The 20,468-nt window shown below is 39.9% G+C and overlaps 1 protein-coding gene across 1 annotated transcript in view; it reads right to left on the reverse strand.

Moving 5' to 3' along the window:
• The window catches only part of alk (ALK receptor tyrosine kinase), a 361,055-nt gene that overhangs the window by 186,151 nt on the left and 154,436 nt on the right, over positions 1–20,468 (reverse strand). Inside the window, exon 3 of the mRNA XM_062440190.1 lies at positions 8,739–8,903. Within this exon, the coding sequence (XP_062296174.1) occupies positions 8,739–8,903 (165 nt within the window). The remainder of the gene's footprint in view (positions 1–8,738; positions 8,904–20,468) is intronic.

Here is a 20,468-nt window from a genome sequence, read left to right on the forward strand (position 1 = left end):
ATAAATGCAAAAGTAATTGACTGACCTGGTTCTGGTTTAATTGTAAGGTTCTTGGCAAAGAAATACAAAGTTCTGTAGTCCTTGTTCTTCATGCCTTTGTCAACCTAAGAGTGCTGTAATGGTTAGAAATCCAGGTAACTGCCACGGTGCACTGACAAAGCTGTCATGTTATTGTGACTTAATAGGGCATGTGAAAAGGGACAGCAAAGACAGATTGGCTGGGTAATTCTAGGTTCCTTTCCCCTTAAGGCATTTATGACAATTGGAGAAACAGGAGGTAGGCTCAGTTATCAAGTAATACACACATACAGTACATGCACACATGATAAACGCCTTGGGAGATGTCAACAACATGGCACAGGAATACTAATTGGATAGTCTACAGACTGTACCCTAATTACATCAGAATGAATGTTGAGATAATGAGATTTTTTGTTCTTGTCTTTGAAAGGTGCTGTACCTGTAATTGCTCCGTTCTGTTTTATTTGTCTTTTAACTGTAGTTCATTAAACGCCACAGAGAATGAGAGAATAGAGAATGACAACGTCTCCATGGCTTACACGGGTCATTATTATTCCAGGAGATAGTGTGCCAGGAATAGTGTCAGCCTCTGTCGGAGCGAGGCGCTGATCAATCTACGAAGGCTACAAAAAGACACAGGAAGGCTTTTTTTTTTTGAGCTTTCACAACAGTAACATGTAGTCTAGCCTGCTAGTCAATGAATCTACATTTACAGAACACATCAGTTTCCCAAGAGGGAGATGCCTGTCTTGTTGTCTCCTCCAAGCCATGAAGAGGTCAAAAGGTAATTGTGATGTTATTGAGGAACGAGATCATTAAGATGCAACTTCAGATAATCATGGTGGCTATATACTCCTACAACAACACAGCAAGTAAACAGTGATGAGCTCATAGCAGTGGAGATGTGCCCTGTTGACCTTGCTTTTATAGTGCTGGGCAGTTCATTAAGGAAGCAGGGTTGAAGGTGGTCCATTTGCTGGATTATTGACAATGAAACGATTGTCAACTCTGCTGATGGTCTACTTGACAGCAAAGACAGAGTGGTTGCATCAAGCTCATCAGAGCCAGGACTTCAAGGTTGGATGGTGCATTAAAAAAATAGTCTTTCAATGCCTCATGGGTCTCCATGATGCAGTAACCTTTAGGCTCAGAGAAGCCCACCGGGTTTACTCATTGATGAAAAGAGAAAAGCAACCTTGGCTAATCTATAGCAGCTCATTAGCAGTGGCTGTTTAAGTGGGCTGGCAATACAGAGAAATGAAGGTTGAAAGAAGAGGACTTAAGGCAGTCGCTGGGTCCTGCTTCAGAAACAGCCCCCTGCCTTCCTCTTCGTCTCTGAACGGGTTGCATTCTACACGTTGTGTTGAATGTCTCGCTCTACTAGACCTCTACCAGCTAGTCTATACTGCTGAAGAATTATAATGACCTGGGGTGAAATGAGAGTATGTGTGAGGATGTGATATGAGGTCATAAGCTGGATTCAAACCTCTAATGCTACAATATGTGTTTTAAAAGCCCAACTACAGCTCTGCATGCAGTCACTGGCACGTAACAGTTGCTGTACACTCTGTCTCTACACTATCGGGCACAATACGTCCCTCTCATGCAATGCTACAGCACAGATGGGTATGGCTGTCTACGCCTCAAGAACTGCAATATTGGTCAGAAATTAAATATGCTTGAGATCAGTAAAGAAATGCTTTCAGTGTGGGTGCTCTTTTATGTATTGACCCATCAAGACACCTAACCTTTAACCTTCAACACATCTGAAATATTCTTGTGTTACAATGCTAATCAGAGCATTACCTTTCTTAGAATAGCTTCCTCTGCAGAGACCACATTTCCCTGTGGTATACTCGCAAGAAGAGGTTTTTTGGTATAAAGTGCGTTCCCCTCATTAAGCTTCAATATGTGCAAGATGCTCTGCCCTTCCTGACATCAAACAGCTACAGTGCGCTGGATGTCAAAGTCCATAATCTTCTTGTAATCTCCTTCTAATGACTGACTCACTACTGTTGCACATGTACAACACGAGGAACACGGTGAACTGGAGGCAAGAACACGATGCAACTAGGAGAGTGTGCTCAGTAGAGTGCAGATCTCTGCCAAGTATGTCTGGGGTCATGTACGGTCTCAGTTGTCTTTAACAAGCACAGATTAATGTAATAGTATTGTAACTGATTGTCCACCTGGGTTTGCATAACTGTATGAACTTAATAAGGTAACAATAAACTGGACAATAAGTCCAAACTTCTCAAATCTTATTTATTTAGAACATTTTGTTATAACACAACACACAATGTAAAACTCCTTCCTGCCTCCCTCCCCCAAACTGCTCCCAAACAAAGAAGAGTTGAATGTCACCACATTGTCACTCTCAACTCCCTTACAGTCAAGATAGCAACAAAGCCAACACAAACTGGGATGTATTCATCTTGTATCGTGGCTAACTTTAGTGTATCATCATATATCAGGTATGGAATTAATCTGCAGATGCTCTGGTTCAAGATGAGACCAAACTTCTCTATGGATGTCAGTTTCTGAGCCATGACAAAGGTTTAAATTTGCCCTGGCATTGTTTTTAGACCGATTGCAGAAAATGCCTTTTGCTGCAGTTGTTGATCACTTGCAGCCCCCACCAGCCGGTTAAGAGGAGTGAGTCAGCAGTCAATGGGGATATGAAACATGCCACAAAACAGGTCCAATAGTATGAAAGATTAGCTGCAGATGGATACACGCACACACAGACATACATACACACGGACACACATGACCAAACACCTAATCTCCAGGTTTACAACAGGTGGAGATAACTAACTGTCCTGATATATTTTATTTGATATTAAAAAAAACTCTCTCTGGAAACGAGTAGGTGACCTCTTTAAATATTTAACTAAAAAAGGTCAAAACGCATCAAAAGGTGTTGGAGATTTCACTTGCTGACTTTCCTTTCACATTTTGGTCCAGGTTTTGTAGTAACTAGGTGGGCTTTGTCCATATGAAAAGATCTTGCTGTCTGTGGGACCTACATAGTTGGTGTTGAGGTTGAAGTTTTAAAGTGTTTAAAGATGTCGGGGCTGGAATTGCTACCTTGGGCTTTCATTAAATGACAAAAACAGCAATATATTACTCTCTACTGTGTATATTTGACATCACTACAATTGTGTATAGGCACTTAAGTATTTACTGGATTGCCAAGGTTCTGCAAATATGTTCATATTCAGAACACATTTCAATCCATGTCCTGCAGAACATTGCACAAAACACTGAAAACCTTGCCCTCCATTTCTTTTTCTTTCAGAGTCTCCACTCTGCAAGTATTCTGGAACATATATGGAAGGAGGGTTTGTTATTGACAAAATGTCACGGGTCAAAAGTTTTGTTTTCTGACAAACTATGTTCCTTGTGAGTAACAGCTGAGTTAAAGCCTGCAGTGTGAGTCAAGTTTTGCTTTCTAATTATAAGACAACTGCTTTATTCTTAATGACCTCCTGACCTTTCTTTTAGTTTCAGACAAACAGGTCTGGCAGGGTAAATGTGTTGCCACGGAGATAGCCCTTCCTTCCTGTGTCCTGATTTTGCCATGCTTAACAGGTCAGGTTGCAGATGAAGGGTCCAATCCCAAAGCACAGCGTTGCTTCAAATGCCAGGCCTATTATGTTTCAGCTCCAAAATAGATAAGTAGAACAAATTGCCTCTCATCCAAAGTAATGGTTCATAATTATTTGCTCAGATAAGCAGGGTTCTGGGTGCAGAAAAAAGACATTGGATGACTTTCCCATCCGCTTGGCGAGAAGACCATTGATCTGTCCAGATGCAATCTCAGCGGGTAGAAGTGAGAACAACCGTGCAGTCTCCAAGTTTTAGACTGGCTCGTTTTTTAACTCAAACTTCGAGAAACTTTTGTTTGGAGCTTCTAATAAATAAGGATTCCCTGTAGTGTTCTTTCCCAATTTATATCTTCTGGACAGCGCCAGGACAGAGTCATCCCAGGCCTTTCCGTCTTTAAAAAAAGGGCTCAGGAAGGTATTCCCAGAAGGCCTCACTGAGGCACTGCAAAAGGCACTTTAGAGTTTGTGGGCGTCTATAATCAAGTACCCACAAGCTGCAGCCTTCTCTTCTCTCCAGGCTGCTGCTTACTCCTTCTTTCCAAAGAGCAGATATATAGAGATTGAGCCAAAACAATGGTGCCACTTCACAGTTGGCTGAAAAGTGATGTGATGAAGAATGATCTTGCCATTCTGTCACTGAGCAATCCAAGATCAGTAGTTATGCTCCTGATGTGATATGTGTTATGGTTATGTGATTTGTGTACTATAATTTACAGATGTTTATTCCAATATAGCAATTTACAATTGCTGAAGCTCTTATTTTAAATGCAAAGAATGAGATCTACACTGACATTGCCTCCCTTAACTCCTTACATTAAAACCACGGTTGGATAAGAACATTAGCTTCTGTTAGCTGCTGCTGCTCTCTCCACATTTTGCCTTTTCATCCTGAATCCTATAATGCTCACCCGGCAAAGAAAATCCAGATGACTCCCTGAGTTGGCAGATGACAGACAACCCCGGGGCCACTCCATTACAAAACAAACAAATCAACGGCTCCAGCATACAGCGTCCTACTGGATATCTCCTCCTGCCAGTCAGCTCCGAGCTCCAACTTGTGCTTCTCTATTCTGTGTGTGAGAGCGAGAAATCAATGTGTAATCATATTCACACATTCTTTGGCAGGAGACACTGGGGACAGACGTGGAATTGAAACCACCCGCTCTGCGCCGAAAGGGCACGTTAGAAGCCAAATACATTGAAATGGTCTTTGTTTCCCCCTCTCTTTCACAGTGTCCTGACTCAAAAATCTCTCTAAATTGGACTTGACAGAGGTGACTCGTTTTCAATCAATCTGATTTATGTCAGAGAAGAGGAATTTGGCACTGAGTTTTTTTTCTTTTTTCTTTTTCATGGTTTGATTGAGTGAATGTATATTCCATCAGCTTTACCTCCCTACACTGTTCGCCGCAGAGTGTCACCACCTGTTAGCCAGCCGCTGCGGAGAAACAATTCACTGTGCCCTCTCACAACAGAGACAGCTACTGTGTCAAACCGGTCCGTGATTACTGCTGTGATGCTTCTTGATCTAAATGTTAAGCATTGTCTTTTATGCTAATTGCCTTGCCAACGGCATCGTTGCCTCATGCTGCTCTCATTACTTACTTTACCCAGAGCACTTATATGGATAACCACCCCCACATATCAGCCATAGAAGAGGAGCTGTCACATGCCAGTGATGGCCAGGGAAATCATGATAATGACTAATTGTGCGCAATAAAGCCAGAACATTACATTGCACACATACATCACATTGAAAAAAATCACAGCTGTCAACTTTCAGTATTGACGACAGACACAATGCGGATGCGACCTTCGTTCCAGTAAAAGTATTGCTATATTTTTTTTCTTTACACTAAAGGCTGGACATACAGCATACATGTACACTAGTGGTAGGCAAGTAGTGGTGCATGGGCCTAATCCGACCCTCTAGCAACAATATCTGTCCCCTTGATGAAAGCTTAAGTTTGGATTTTCATAATTTTCATATATTAAGGTTTTTTCCACAAATCTACTGTAGATTTATTGAAATAACAAAGCTCATCAAAATCCCAATGAATGTGCTACATCACAACGCTACACCCACACAATGACGCATTATGCACTATAGGAACAGTGCACACAGCTAAATAGAGTGTATTAACCTACTAGGAATTTAATTAACACTGTTTTAATACCAAAACTTTAGACCATATCGGATTTGTCCTTGACACAAACTGTCTAACAGAAATAGAGTGTTGATAATATAATTTTCCTTTAAAAGGCAACAACAGTACTTTCAATCAACTGTACATGAAGCAGGAGCAAAATATATTGGTGGATAACCAAGAAACTTTGTCTTATGTCTCAAAATACAACACAGAGCATACATTTGAGTCTCTTTTCGCCTAATGAGCATTAAAAGAAGCTGGAACTCTAATATGCATTCACTTACTAATGGCACAATCCTAAACAGTCTTATAAATCAATTTCATTCTTAAATGAACTAAAAGAAAGAAACAAAACATCTGGGCTTGAATTTCCAGGTTAATGTTCCCCAGCCAAACAAATCCTAAAAAAATGGCCCATATTTGAACCTAATTGCTGACCCTTTACCCACACACCAGTGACTAATAAGCTACTGTTTATGGTAGCTGGACTAGTGATTGATCTCAGTAACCTCTTTGGTTTGCGAGCTTTGTGTTTGTACGACTTCAAGCTAGATACTAAGCATCTCTGGATAAAAAGAAACACTGTCCGTTTACAAGCTTCTAAGTTGAACATGTTACGGCAGAGTTACGTACTGTTGAAAACAACATTACAGTCCCACAGATCACATCCATTAAGTATTCATCCCTTATTACCATCCCTTTTAAACTGCAAGCGCCTGTGAAAATGTGTGGAGACAGCAGCTCGCCCGGCTCAATTATTCAAAACACGCCAACTGTATTGTGGCTAACTGAGGGCTCGAACATGATTATGCACATATATTTCCTTTGTACGTGTCGCCTACCTTCAATCATGATCAGCTTTTTTTTTTTTTGGTTTTTGTTTTCTTCTCCTTGTTGCACATATACAATATACATCTACATATACATGCCTGTCTTTAACTGTGACTGCTACAGATTCAGGGAGAAAGGCTGCAAAGACCGGATGTCTTTTTTAATTACATTGCTTCAGAGATAATCTCCTTCATATTTGTGCATATCATATACATTTTTAATTGAATCCCCCTGGTCTAGGGGATTTAGCATCCTTAAGATTAACTCAATAATAATCATTTTAGGTAGGCAGAGAAACACGTGTGTCAGTAATTTTTTTTTTTTTTTTAATTTATTGGGAAGTAATCCTCGTTGCTGAGATAAGTGATTATCTTCTATCCTTACTGTATCATGAAATTTTGTCTGCAAATAAAGATCATTTTTATCATTGATTCATCTGCTCATTATTTTCCTTCTATATATGGTTTAGTCTGAATTGTCTCAAAGCAGTAATAAACACACATCCTAGTTTCCATGAATCCAAGATAACGTCTCAAACAGTCCAAAACTCAAGGGGTCTTCGATTCATAATGATATAAAAAAATATAGAGAAAAGCAGCAAATTCCCACATCTTATAAACTGAAACTGACATTTTTTTGGCATTTTTGCTTGAAGGACTCAAAGAACTGGCAACTCAAGCTGTCAAAATAGCGAGTGATTAATTTTCTTTCGATTGACAAATTGTTGCAACCCTGATGAAAATCAAGTAAGAAAGTAAAGATTCTTTGAAGACAAGACTGACAGGTGTTATGAGGATATTTGTACACCAACCAAAGACAAACCTGCCAGGAGGAAGACATTCTCTATTGAAAGCTACATTTCTCAATCTCTGTATCAGTATCACCTATTGTGTCTTGTTATGGTTGTATTAGTCTGTGGAAATAATATGAAATAATGTGTACTGTGCAAGCATGCCCATAGATAAACACACACTCACAAATAGAATGACTTGGAATAGGGAGCCCTGATGGTCTTGGGGTTAAAAGCATTAACTGCAACGTCCTTAGTTCGTGACCAGCTTGGGGATATTTGTTGCATGCCATTCCCTTTGTCTCTCTCCTCTCATTTCCTGTACTTTCTCTGCTGTCACTATCAATAAAACGAATACAAATGTCCCCCTAAAAAAAAAACAACAAACAATGTTCTCTTTTCAGTGTAATAATGATGACGATGATGAGAGAAATCAAAAGGACCTTGCTGTAGGGCATTGTACTGTTGCCATTTTTACCTCACTTTCTCAAAACTATATTAGCCCTCCTGCTGACGCCTCAGCCAACACACACACACACACAAACACACTGATATGTAAAAGTCCTCTGCTCTCATTTACAACTTAAACTGTACAGGACAAACATTCATTTCTACAGTCTGCTCACACTAACTCCTTTCTCTTACCGGTCGATATATTTCACTTTTCCAATTTCATCCAGCGCTCCACCCATCTGCTCTCAGACTTGAGGCTCACGATAGCAAAAAAAAAAAAACACATTTAAGGAAATAAATAGACCCTCCTTCCTCCCTCCATTTCACCATCACCTCAGGAGATAAGAAGACAGAAACTGTTTTCTCATCTTCTAAGGTATGAAAATGAATGATGCTGGCGGATACAGAAGATTTGAAGGCAATGCGCAATACAAGTTGTTGCAGACTACTGGCTCAGTAAACTATATTCAGTTCCTTACTTGAACAAAAATAAAATAAAACTTTAGTAAATGTAATATCTCAATAGCACTTTAGCAAACATTTCGTGCTGGGTTATTGTGTTGGTGTGAAATTTAAGGTTTTGTCTTGAAACAACCGAACTGAGATCGTTTCAGTGCCAGTTTTACAGCAGGTTTCTGCATTGACATAATTATCCAGGCAATTTACAGCAAGGCAAAGTGGGCACCCCATAATGCACTGCATCCAACTTTTGCCACTCCAAAATTGACAATGACTTTAAAAAAAAGTTCTCGAAAAAAAAGAAGTAATGGACCATTGATCCTTTACGAAGTTCAACAGAGCAGAGAATATCCAAGTTTGAGGTCGATTGAGAAAGTTTGTTGAGAAATGAAACTCCCCCAGCGACGGAGGGAAATGTGATACCTTCGCTCTTACCTTCCTCCCAGCCCTGGGGGCTTCCTGACTTCTTTTCGCTCCTCTCGTTCCTTTCCTCCCGCAGGTCCCCGGCAGCCACTATGCTCCATGTGAACTCTGGGATATCCTCCAGGTGTTGATCACATGATCTGCTATTGCCAGGGCACCGGTGATCTGCTGAAATAAGAGACATTTATATTCATATGGAGCATTGATTAAAAAAAAAGTTTTAAAATGAAGACATATCAGTGGAGAAAACTCCCTGACAGTAATTTAAAATAAGTGTCAGCAGTCGGACAAACATTTCGACAGCGGCTATCATATTGCAATTACTAAACAACACTCAAAGTAAAGTGAATCTTGAAGCCCACTTTATTAAAATCCCATTAAACCAAGCCCACTGGGACAGGGAGCTAATGGGTACTGGCAAAATGTTTGTATGCATGCTCAAATAGTACCAGGAGAAGATGATTGGAAATATAGAAACACACCCTAAGAATTTAAAAAACACCTACTTCAGACTGATTAGCGTGTGAAACTTTTAATCACATACACAGCCAGGGGAAAAGAGGTGTTTAATTAAATAAATATCACATTGCAGCTGCACCATTTTTTTTTTTTTTAATTCAATACTTCAGTTTAAAAGTAGGAGCTTGTGTTGCTTCAAGCTCCAGAACACACAAAGAAAATGTAATATTGTTAACAGCCTCAGTCAAGATGTGACTACAACATTAAAAGGACCACGATAGAAGAAGCTGTCGTGCTGTGTCAGCCCATGAAGCAAGTAGTAACAGCTTTAACAGCAATAGCAGCTCCACTCTTGATCCATAGTGTGTACTTTTTCAATGGGAGTGGAGTGGAGGAGGAGGAGGAGGAGGAAGGGGGGTTATACAAATGCAGTGTCGATGTAAAAATTGCTGCTGTCAAACACAGAGGCTGCCTGTAATAGGAGTTAAGGTATTGCTGCCATAATACCAAAACACTCTCCCTATAAAATGTGCTCGGAGAGAAAATTAAGGGTCAGCTATCCTTTTTCCCATCCCCTCTCTCTCTCTCTCTCTCTCTCTCTCTCTCTCTCTCTCTCTCTCTCTCTCTCTCTCTCTCTCTCTCTCTCTTTCTGGGTCTATATCTTTGCCTCCATCTGTCCTCTCCTCCCTGTGGACAGACTTCATGGAGGCTCATCCCCGTGGCTTGGTAAATCACTGTTTGAGAGGGCTTGGTCACTTTCAAATGACTTCTCGCGCTATACTCTGGAGAGAAGGAACTTAAGTGTTGTGAAGTCATCTCTATGTCTAACTGACAGTCCAAAAAAAAAGTTGCTTTCCTACAATCACACAACAAAAAGACCCAGAACGAGGACTAGTTTAAGCAGAGCGGTCGACTCAGCCTCACGTTGAGGTTATTCTCACACTGCTGGATGCACACTACCATAAAAACACATTAGTTTGATAATAAATCTCATTCATTATGCAGAAAGTCACCATATTGAACATATAAAAATCTTGGCATGATTTGTTTGTGCATATGAATGCATAGTGCAATTTGATTCAGTGATTCTGTGCATCAGAAAGGTCACAGAGTGCAGCTGCATGACTGAAACTAATCATGTTATATAGCTCATCCTGCAAGTCCAACAATGTGAATTTTTGAAATGCAAAGAAAAACAACCATACCCAATACACACAACCAATAGCCCTCAATTTTTTTTCACTACATTAAATTTGGGAGTCAAAGATCACACGTTGTATTAGAAGGATAAATAAAACATTTCTGTCAGGTGAATTCTTGTCACGTAGCATATAGAGATGACACCAATTTAACAGAGCAGCAGGATTCTCCTGTTGAGAATGCGTGATGTGGCAGCACAGCACGAAACAACAAGTCCTCCGAATTAAATGAGCACATAGTTTGTTCGTACCTGCACTACAGAAGGAACCATAGGAGCATTTACAGAAAGACCCACTGTAGGATAATATATTGTTCCCAGAACCAAAATGATTACAAATCACGGTTAAAAATAGTCATGTTTTATGATATGACACTGTGGTTAAGGTCTGATTAGGTTTAAACACTAAATCTACTTGGTAAGGGTTAAAAGATCATGATTTGGGTTAAAATTATCAGTGGAAATGTTGGTTCTTTAAAGTTAGGCAAGATCCATTGTCAACAGAAACCACTACAGGAACCTGCCTCCTCCAAATAAAGTTAATTGTCCCCTTATATTGACGTCATCACTGGGTCATGATTACTACAGCCTGTAGATAGAGTAAACATAACTATAGTATTTGCCAGCTGAATTTTAGACCTATACTATAATTTTTATTGGGAGGACAGGCATGTATGGAAACGTGGAATACATGTCAACATGACAAAGGACATGTTTCGAGCAAGCTTTTGAAAAACATAAAAAAATAAAATATGAAAATCAGTGCAGTGAAACACAGTAAATGTAATGGAGCTAACTTAAGAGTTTTGATCCCTGGAGTAACAAAAGTATAATTGCTGCTCCCAGGAAGTGAATGCAGGTCTACAGTGGTGTTGTATGCATTCTCTTTTTTTCCCAAAGAAGCCCGATAAGGAGACTAAATGGCCATTTTCTCAGCACTCAAAGAGAACATTTGAATCCCTGAAGAGAAATTGGTTGACAGCAAACCACTCAGTGGAATAACCCATGAAACAACATGTATTATTCTCAAGAAATGAAAGCAATGACATCCTGTAAGGGCAGGCCGACCTGCTTGGTAACAGAAAGTAACAAAAAATCTCAAAAACTAAATGGGAAAACTAAAATGAGCAATAGTGTACAGTTTAGGTGAAAGAGACTGACATGACAGATCTGATGTCTAATATTTCATTTTCAAGTGCTTATCAGATCAATACAGTGGACAAGCTGTAGTCTGAGGCATCACAACTGTGAAAACTGACTTTTTCAGCATTGTCACACCGTGCTGACTTGTTGGAGACTTTCCCATATTGTGTCTGTCTCTAGGAAATCAAAAGCTGTTCCACGTATCGATTTAGTAGCAAGAGCGCTCACTTCATCTGTTCGTCAAAGTTTTGTGTATTCCTCTTCATATTCATCTGAGAAAAACAATGCCTCACAATGCCTCTGTGAGTTTATCTGTTCTATCCGCTGCCATAAACTAAGTTTGATGGGTCCATGTGGAGTGATGACTTTTAATAGAACAGACTATGGGAGCTTTGACTGTAAATACACTGGCAAGGCACATAAACCATTATATGGCAGTAAAGCTGTACCTACACCAGAAATATAACTTTACACTAAACACTAGAGATGCCTGAGCTAATGTCATATACATTGTACACAAAAAGTTATACGATCCTACAGTAATCTCACTTCTTACGCCCTAAACATCTTTGGGTTGTATGCATAAGCAATTTCATTTCTCATTGTAGCATATTATAACTATGTCTTATGTTTCATTTAATGTCTTTGCAAACTGTCATCTATACTTACTATGAGCACATTTGACCATTTATTATCATTTCTATTAATCAGTTGTTTTTGTGAAAATGACAAGCCACTTTTATACTTGGCACTTATAGTAAAGTTTCTATTTATATTCTATATTATCACCTACCTTGAATATGTCTCTGCATTAAAAAACATCTCCTTAACCTCCTTATATATATATCTATCAGCAGTATTTAACATGTTCTATATTATGAGATTTAGAAAACTTGCAACACGTTATCAGTGACTTGTGATGTTGGATCGAATGCTTAAAAGCAGCTTTACCTAATGAGGTCGCATCAAGGCAGCATTAGGCTGCCCTTAAATTGCATGGCTGTCCACTTGAGGAAGCAGCTGCTTTTAAAGGAATCATCACAGCAGTTGTTCCCGACCACTTAGCGCAAGTGAAGGTAATGGTTTCCATGCTTAAAAATTGTCATTTGGCAAAAAATAAGAAGAAAAAAGATCATGATTCCTTCAGCTTGTCGCCACTGGGGAGCTCTAGGGCTGATGAGATGTGGAGAAATTGAGAGGTTCAAGGTTGCAAGTGAAAGCTCATTTCCTTTCCTTCGATAAATGTCTATACGCAGCCACGGTGGAGAGAAGCAGAGTGTTCAGTTGTGTGATGACTGCATCCTTTAAAGCTTAGAGATCAGCACGGTTCAGACTCATAGATGCAAACAGTTTAGATCAGTTAGAAGACAAAATGGTCAAAATAACTGATATTCATGCATCTTTTAATAACTGAACTGACAAAGAGGTCAAAGAGGAATTTAATAATTTGATTCTTGTTGGTACTAATATATAATTTGAATCAAAAATGTTAGTTTTGTGCCAACGATTTACAATTTAACTGCTTGAAATTGAATGTTTAGGTATGAGTATGAAGTGTATGTTTGCAAATAATTTCAAAATCCTTCCTTACATACATACTGTACATTTGCATACTTTACAGACACAAACAGACAAGTTTCAGAGCTGTTTCCTCATACTTTGCAACCCTGGGTAGAAAATGATTCTTGATATTCATGCATGCAGAAACGCGCTTGGCACCGTGACGAGTGAGGAACATCTGTGTGCTGCCGAATGGGGACGAGAGATACGATACAACCGTTGTGGGCAACATCTGGACGTGTGATCTGTTAACTGATGACTTGCCAAACGAGCAGTGGACACTGGCTTTTATGGCCCATCCATTCACAATCACACCCTCGGTTTTGTTTTGTTTTTTTTCCATTAAACCATAATATCCACTGAATATGTTATCAGATCTTTCTTTTTTTTTGACATTAATGAGCGCGAGTTCATTTACCTTTTGATTACACCGGTGCACATTTTTAATCAAAGCAACTTGAGATGCCATTTAGAGAAAATAGCAGGTAGCATAAAAAAACATTTCCCGCTTGGTTTGAGTTTTCTCCCTCTTATGACTGCCAAAAGGTATCCTTGGTTTTCCCTCTCATGTTTTGGTAGAGCGGTGTTAATTAGGAGCAGATCACGACAAACATTGACACTGTTACAAAGTTTGTTTTACTATTTGATCTGTCCCCAGGCACAGAGTAATTACTGGACACACTGTTAGAGACTGACTCACTAAGTGCTCACGGTGAATCTCAGAATATATGAGCTTAATTTTTGTTTATTTTGAAAAAACCTACGTGGCTTGAAGGCCCCTTCTGAATGTGCTGAAAACAACTGCTCTGACAATGTCCTCTTCTTCTGATGTTTGTATGATAAGGTTGTCGTGTAATGAGGTTAGAGTTTGAGCTATTTGAATGATGGAGATGATGAGTAAGTACATAAATAAATACATAATAATAAACTGCCCAGGAGATATTGTATCTGAAGGTTAATGTAACGTAAGAAGATGTCAGGAACATACATCTATAAACGATTCCTGGAGTGATATTTTTGTTTGCTCTTGTCGCTTTCTTGTTACCATAGATACACAGATTCTAGGGATGCAAACTTGAAGCAACTTCCTTAATCGAAACTCAGCTGCAATAGCAATCAACTGACTTACCATCAATAATTTATGACTTAAGTTATGATGGACATTTTCACATAATAAAACCATTTTAATCACATATTCATTAAACACAAAGTTACTATTTATAAATTAAATGACACAAAATAAAGACTTCATTTAAAATTCTGTCGTTCACGTCTGTCGCTGTGCAATGATTGGCCGACAAATCCAAGGTATTAAACGCAGCAAACACTTGAATTAGCCGTTTGCTTCATTAGACGACACATTAGATGACATCAATTAGTTCAGACTAGATGTGTTGGACGTCTAACAAGTGAAACAAATTAAAAATGTGAGACCCATTTTCCCTTTATTAAAATTGCTTCAATGCTAATTAACCCTTGACGTCATTGAGCAAATATGAAGCAGGTTACCTCAATCGCCCCACTACCGGCTTCAGTCTTGCTGGTTTGATATGAAGTATTACTCATACCTTATCTACATGATGGAGTGAGCATTAGTGCAGCTGCTGGAAACAGCTGCTCAGTTGGAACAGATGTCCTGGGATGCACAAATACTGTCACTCCAACTTTATCGCTCCAGGAAATCTTTACTACCACCGCTAAAATGCATTCATACTCAAAGCAGGGGGGGGGGGTTGAGTTTGTTGGACCATTGTGTGATTAAGAGTCCTGCTTGACCTGACTGTTAGCATCGTAGCTACAGTGATGCTCTGCTGTCTACCACTCAGCTGTTAGCCTGCGTGCATCAGTTCAATCAGTGGTCATCAACCCTGCTCCTGGAGAGCTACTGCCCTGCATGTTTTAGGTATCTCCCCACTCTAACACACCTGATTCTAGTTAATAACTTGTTATCAAGTCCTTGACAAGCTTCAGCTGCTTGATAATGAGTTAATTATTAGAATCAGGTGTATTAGAGTGGGGAGATACCTACAACATGCAGGGCAGTAGCCCTCCAGGAGCAGGATTGGTGACCACTGTGTTAAATATTAAGTTTATTAATGTTAGTACTAGCCTCAACGACTCAGCAGAATTTTTAATTGATCAAATTAATGGCAATTAATCAATAATTGATTAATCATTGACACCCCTACAGTTAACATAATGTTAGGGTTAGGGTTTTTTTTAAGATCACCAACTAAAAGAAGAAACTGGTTTTAAAAAATGGGTCACCATGACAACGAATTTAACCCTTCACCATCATATATCTCCCAATGTGACACAACATAGTGCCATATTTAAACATTTGAGCAAGGTCAAGTTTCAAGTTATGATAAAGAGAAGCAAATTAACATCACTGTTTATACATTAAAAAAAAAGTAGATTGTCTTTGTTAGAGTACATGCCACATGAGATTATACATGCTCGATGGCTTTGACAGGCGTTTATTAGATATTAGAATTGCTATAATAACAGCTCTATGAATTGTGATGAATTCTAGCAGTCATAACTGAGATGAGATATGTATTGCAGTGTCACTTGTTTGTGAAAATACGGGTGTCGCCTCATGTCAACATTATGTAATGTAATATTTCTGCTTGTTCGATGCGAGTGAGCTGAAACCGAAGCTCAGTCAGATGAGTCGGCGGCTGCCGTCGCAGATATTATTTAAACAAAGCTTTCATCTATTTCTTCTCTGGTCTACACTCCATTAATTTCACGTCACCTCATCTGAATGAAATTCCATCAGACCTGTCATCCGATACATTATAAAAGCTACCAGAGAACAATATTGATTATAATCACATCATCATTGTTTGAGTTGATCTGTTACTCAAACCCTGTTTTGTCTGGGCCAGTTCTTCAATGGTAATTAAAGGTAATCTGTGAATAATAACACCTCAGAGACGGAGGTCATTGGTTACTCGCTGATGCTCATGATAAAACAGCATAAAGCTAGAAACCATCATGGGGTTTGCAAATGTAAATCTACAGACATCATTTTAAAGATTGTAAATCTGTGAAGCTCAAAATGGGCAATTACCGCTCTCTGTGTGTCATTTCCTATTAAGAGAGACAATAATTAGGAAGTTAATTAAAGCAGGAACCACGCTAAAAAATGACCTAACCTCCACGGGAAGAAGAAAGAACAACATAACAAGAATGGCTTTTGACTCGCCTTTCTACTTTCAGCCTATGTGGGAAGATTAGGATCAATATTCTTTCTCTGAGCGATATTATGTGCTGTAAAGTTTGATGGATTATTCTTGTGCGATTTTAATTTCAGCAGCTCATCTTGCAGTTGAGGTTGTTAAGACTCCCCTATGTGTATGGTACTAGTTTTATTAAACATAAATGTAACACTATATACACAAAGGCAGAAGATAACTGTAAACAAGGACATACATTGAGTGTGCTTGGTTGCTTTAAAGGGAATTAAATCATTGTAAAAGCACTGGTAAATCTTAGCTCTGTTAGTAATTGAGCAGAGCATTTCCCAAGTTGCCCCTGGTTCCGACTGTGTTAACAAGGGTGTGTGATTGGTTAATGAGCCTGTCACGACACTGCGACCCCGACCTCATTCATCAAACGGAGCAGAGATTGAGCGATGTGTCGTGTTACACAGCCGAAGGTCATTGAGATGCCACTGTGGCCATCTTAATTTTGTATATAAATGAACTAGTCAATTCCCAGTAGTGCACAACTATGTGATTACATGTTTAAAAAAATGAGATGCTGGATCTGCTTGCAGGAGTGCTTTCCACATCAAGTAAATTACATCTAACGATGTATGTCTCTTTGTGGATGCAGGGTTAAAATTGTGCTGACAAATGTCCCGATGAAACCCTTTAACTCTGATGATGAATATGTTTATTTCCTGATTACAATGAGATTGTGTCTGGCTGAGCTTATTTATGTATCCATTTCACTTTTATATGGCCTCGGTATTCGGGGCTAATGTGTTTTCTCTCGAGGGAGCTGGAGCTGCTCTGTCAAATACATACTGATGAAAAAATGAGTGGCAGGTGATTTTTGATAAGCGGGATAAGTAAGAGGTGTTGCACAGAAATGATTTAAAACACTGATTCCACTGCCGGAGACACAATTAATGAGGTATTGCTTGTTTTTCTTTACTCAATATGCAATCTATATATTGACAGCCAGCAAAAAGATGCATTAAGTTGGAGAAAGGTTGTTTTATCGACATTTTATTTACACATTCATTTACTCAACTGCATGTGACATTTGCTAACTCTGTATTAGAGGGGATCAAAGCCAAATGCCAGGCTCTTTATCCTTTGTTGAACTTACCCCTTCACCTTGTCCTTAGCACCCTCTTTGCAACTTTAAAATTACAAAGGCAGCATGCTGGCAGGGGGTCGAAAGAAATTATTCACAAGAGGCTCTCTTAAGGCCTTGAAGATAGTGAAGCAACTATTGACAAAACAAAAAAGCATAAAAAAGCTTTTGGCCTTACAGTATGTTCCGAATCATTAAGACCATTTGCAAGTTTCCCCATCGCTCCGGTCAATTAACAGCCCTGAGCCACCGCACAGTAAACTCTGTCAGCAAATTCTGCTAATTTGGTCATTGAATTTCCATCTCTTGCTTTGATTCACTACATTTTTTTTCGAATTGGCGAACAACAAGAACAAAATGAACAAGTAGGAAAACAGGAATGTCGTAATTAGTCCATAAAGGACCATGTACCTGCAGGTTTTTGTTACAACCAATCAAGAGCACACATGATTTGACTAATCAGCTGTCTGAACACTGAGATCAGTTGATTAAGTGAGTCAGGCCTGGTGTGCTCCTGCTTGGTTGGAATGAAAACCTGCAGACACATGGTCCTTTATGGAATAGTTTGGACATCACTGATCTATGGCTTACAGGTGAATTCAGCAGCATTGACATCAGTCATCATTGTTTTTAATCTTGGTCTTCCGTGGGTTTGTTTGCCTGTTGTCTTGTTTGCATGCACAGTCGAACATCTTATATTCGAGCTAAACTGAGCTGTTCATTTATTTACTTTGCGCCTTTCTTCATTTCACTCCTGATACTGAAAGTCGCTGTCAGACTTAATCTCCAGAGTGTGAAACCCGACGTGAGAGACTAATGCTGCGATATTAATGACACCTTAGTGTTTGAAGAGTGTAAGTGAGAATTGGTGTTAAAGGATTGTCTGTTTTTTTTCCAGGCAGTAATGTAGCGGTGTGTGAATTTCTAATGGCCATTTGATGTTGTATGAAACTATAGCTTAGAGCCTGGCTTTTTTTTTCTTTTTTTTTTTACACCCTGCATATATTATTTAAACTTCAAAACATACTTTTCTGTTTGTTTAAACCAGTTAAACATGCAAGCAAATCCTCACGGGAGCCATTCTACGCAACACGTCAAATCTGTGCAAACAGAACAATGTGTAAAACTGGTAGGGGAAGGAGTGGCTGAATGATGTGACTCCAGGAGGATGCCATATTTAAGCACCTGCACCGCTGCTCTATCTTTTCATATCCCCCACCCCCTCCCCGCCTTAGCAAATGTGTTTTATTCCACTGCTGTGTCTCATTACACAAGAACAGCACTACCAGCTGAGTTAGGCAGATGTTCTATTGTAGAGCACGGCAACTCCTCAAGTGGCTAGCATCCATATGAGTGCCGGTGCTACAGCTGGCAGCCACAGCTGAAGCAGGACAATCCATCTCGATGAGAAGAATAGGTTTGGAGTGAGAAAGATGGAGTGTGAGAAGGGTTTATTTTGCTTAACAGAATATGGCAGTTGGATTGCCCTGCTGTTATTCCCCCGAGGAGAGACGGAGCACTGCGAGATGGGAGGCGGTGGAGAGTTCAGGTCAGAGGGCTCCAACATTACTGACATCTCTGACACACTGTGGCAATGAAGACAGCTTATCAGCACTGAAATGCAAATAAGGAATTTGGCTTACCCTGTAGACCCGGCGGCTAAAGGCTGCTAATGGATGCAGAGAGGCAAGATGGGGAGGAAGAGGGTGGAGGGATGGGGGGGGGGTAGCTGGTGGCGAGTGTGCAGCCGGTCTGTGCTGGCTTTAGTGGTAGGCTGTAAATGCCAGCGGATGGCAGATGCTATGGGGACAGCTGAGATCTATCACCGTAGCTACAGCATGCTGTTGTGACCCGTCCTCTCCAAAACTGTTCTCTTGGTTCCACGACAACACGTCAACTCTCCAAAGCCCCGTCAAGAAGTAAGAAGCATCAAAATCTCCCCGTTTTGAATTTCTATTATCTCGGCTTGAAGACATATGGTCCTAACAAATGGTAAGTGGACTGTACTAACATAGCGTTTTTCAAGTCTTTTTGACCACTCAAAGCGTTTTTAAAACTACAAGTCACATTTAGTCATTCACCCACATATTCATCCACCATTAGTGCAGCTATCGGGAACAATTTGGGGTTCATCTTGCCCAAGGACACATTAACATGCAGATTGGAGGAGCCGGCAATCGAACTGCAGATCTTCCGATTAGTGAACGACCTGCTCTACCTCCTGAGCCACAGCCGCCTCATTAACAAGTATAGAAAGACAATGAACTAACATGTTCTCACAGACAATCATTTCCAACTGGAGGGGAATACAATATAATCAAATATTGTACATTTCTTTCTGTATGTGTCATCTTTTCTGGCAAACTCCTGGTTATTGTGGTAATCAAGATTTAATCGGTTTCATTGAACTATGCCAGTATTCATATGGAGCGTTCCAAGTCATCTGTCTTTTACTACCCAGATGTGATCCTTCCTGTTCCAGACGCATCAAACTCGGCTCACTAATCATCACACAGAGCAAACTCCTCTTCTGCTGTGCTGTGGGGACGAGGGCACCGAGCTGCCATTGTGCAAAATAACAGAAAATGGAAAATGTACCCTGCACTGTGCATGACGAATTGATTGATTCAAAAAATGGTGGCGTGATCTGTCGCCTAACTGACACCAATTACAGTAGAGTCCACTGCAGGCTGTCACAGCCGCAAGCAGCTGAAGCAAGGTCCCAGAGATTCACAGTCAAGGATGTGTTTCATAAACAGTTGGGTGACAGTTTGGTGCTGGCGGGACTTTGAATCATCACTTACAGGATGATCTCCAACCCTACAAGGCGCTGGAAAAGGGGGGGAGACAGAAAAAAAAAAACTGGAGCTGTCGCCTCAGAGTGATGTGATAGGCTTTGAGAGTCTGATGTGACACGGATCCACACATGTGCCAGTGGGCTCACGCAGATGCTTACACTCAGGGCTGCAATATTGGACTCCAGTCTCAACATTTTCTTAAAACTCACACTTGTTATGTTTGAGTTAACTTTTATT

Source organism: Scomber scombrus, chromosome 19 (assembly GCF_963691925.1).
Source record: "Scomber scombrus chromosome 19, fScoSco1.1, whole genome shotgun sequence".
NCBI lineage: Eukaryota > Metazoa > Chordata > Actinopteri > Scombriformes > Scombridae > Scomber > Scomber scombrus.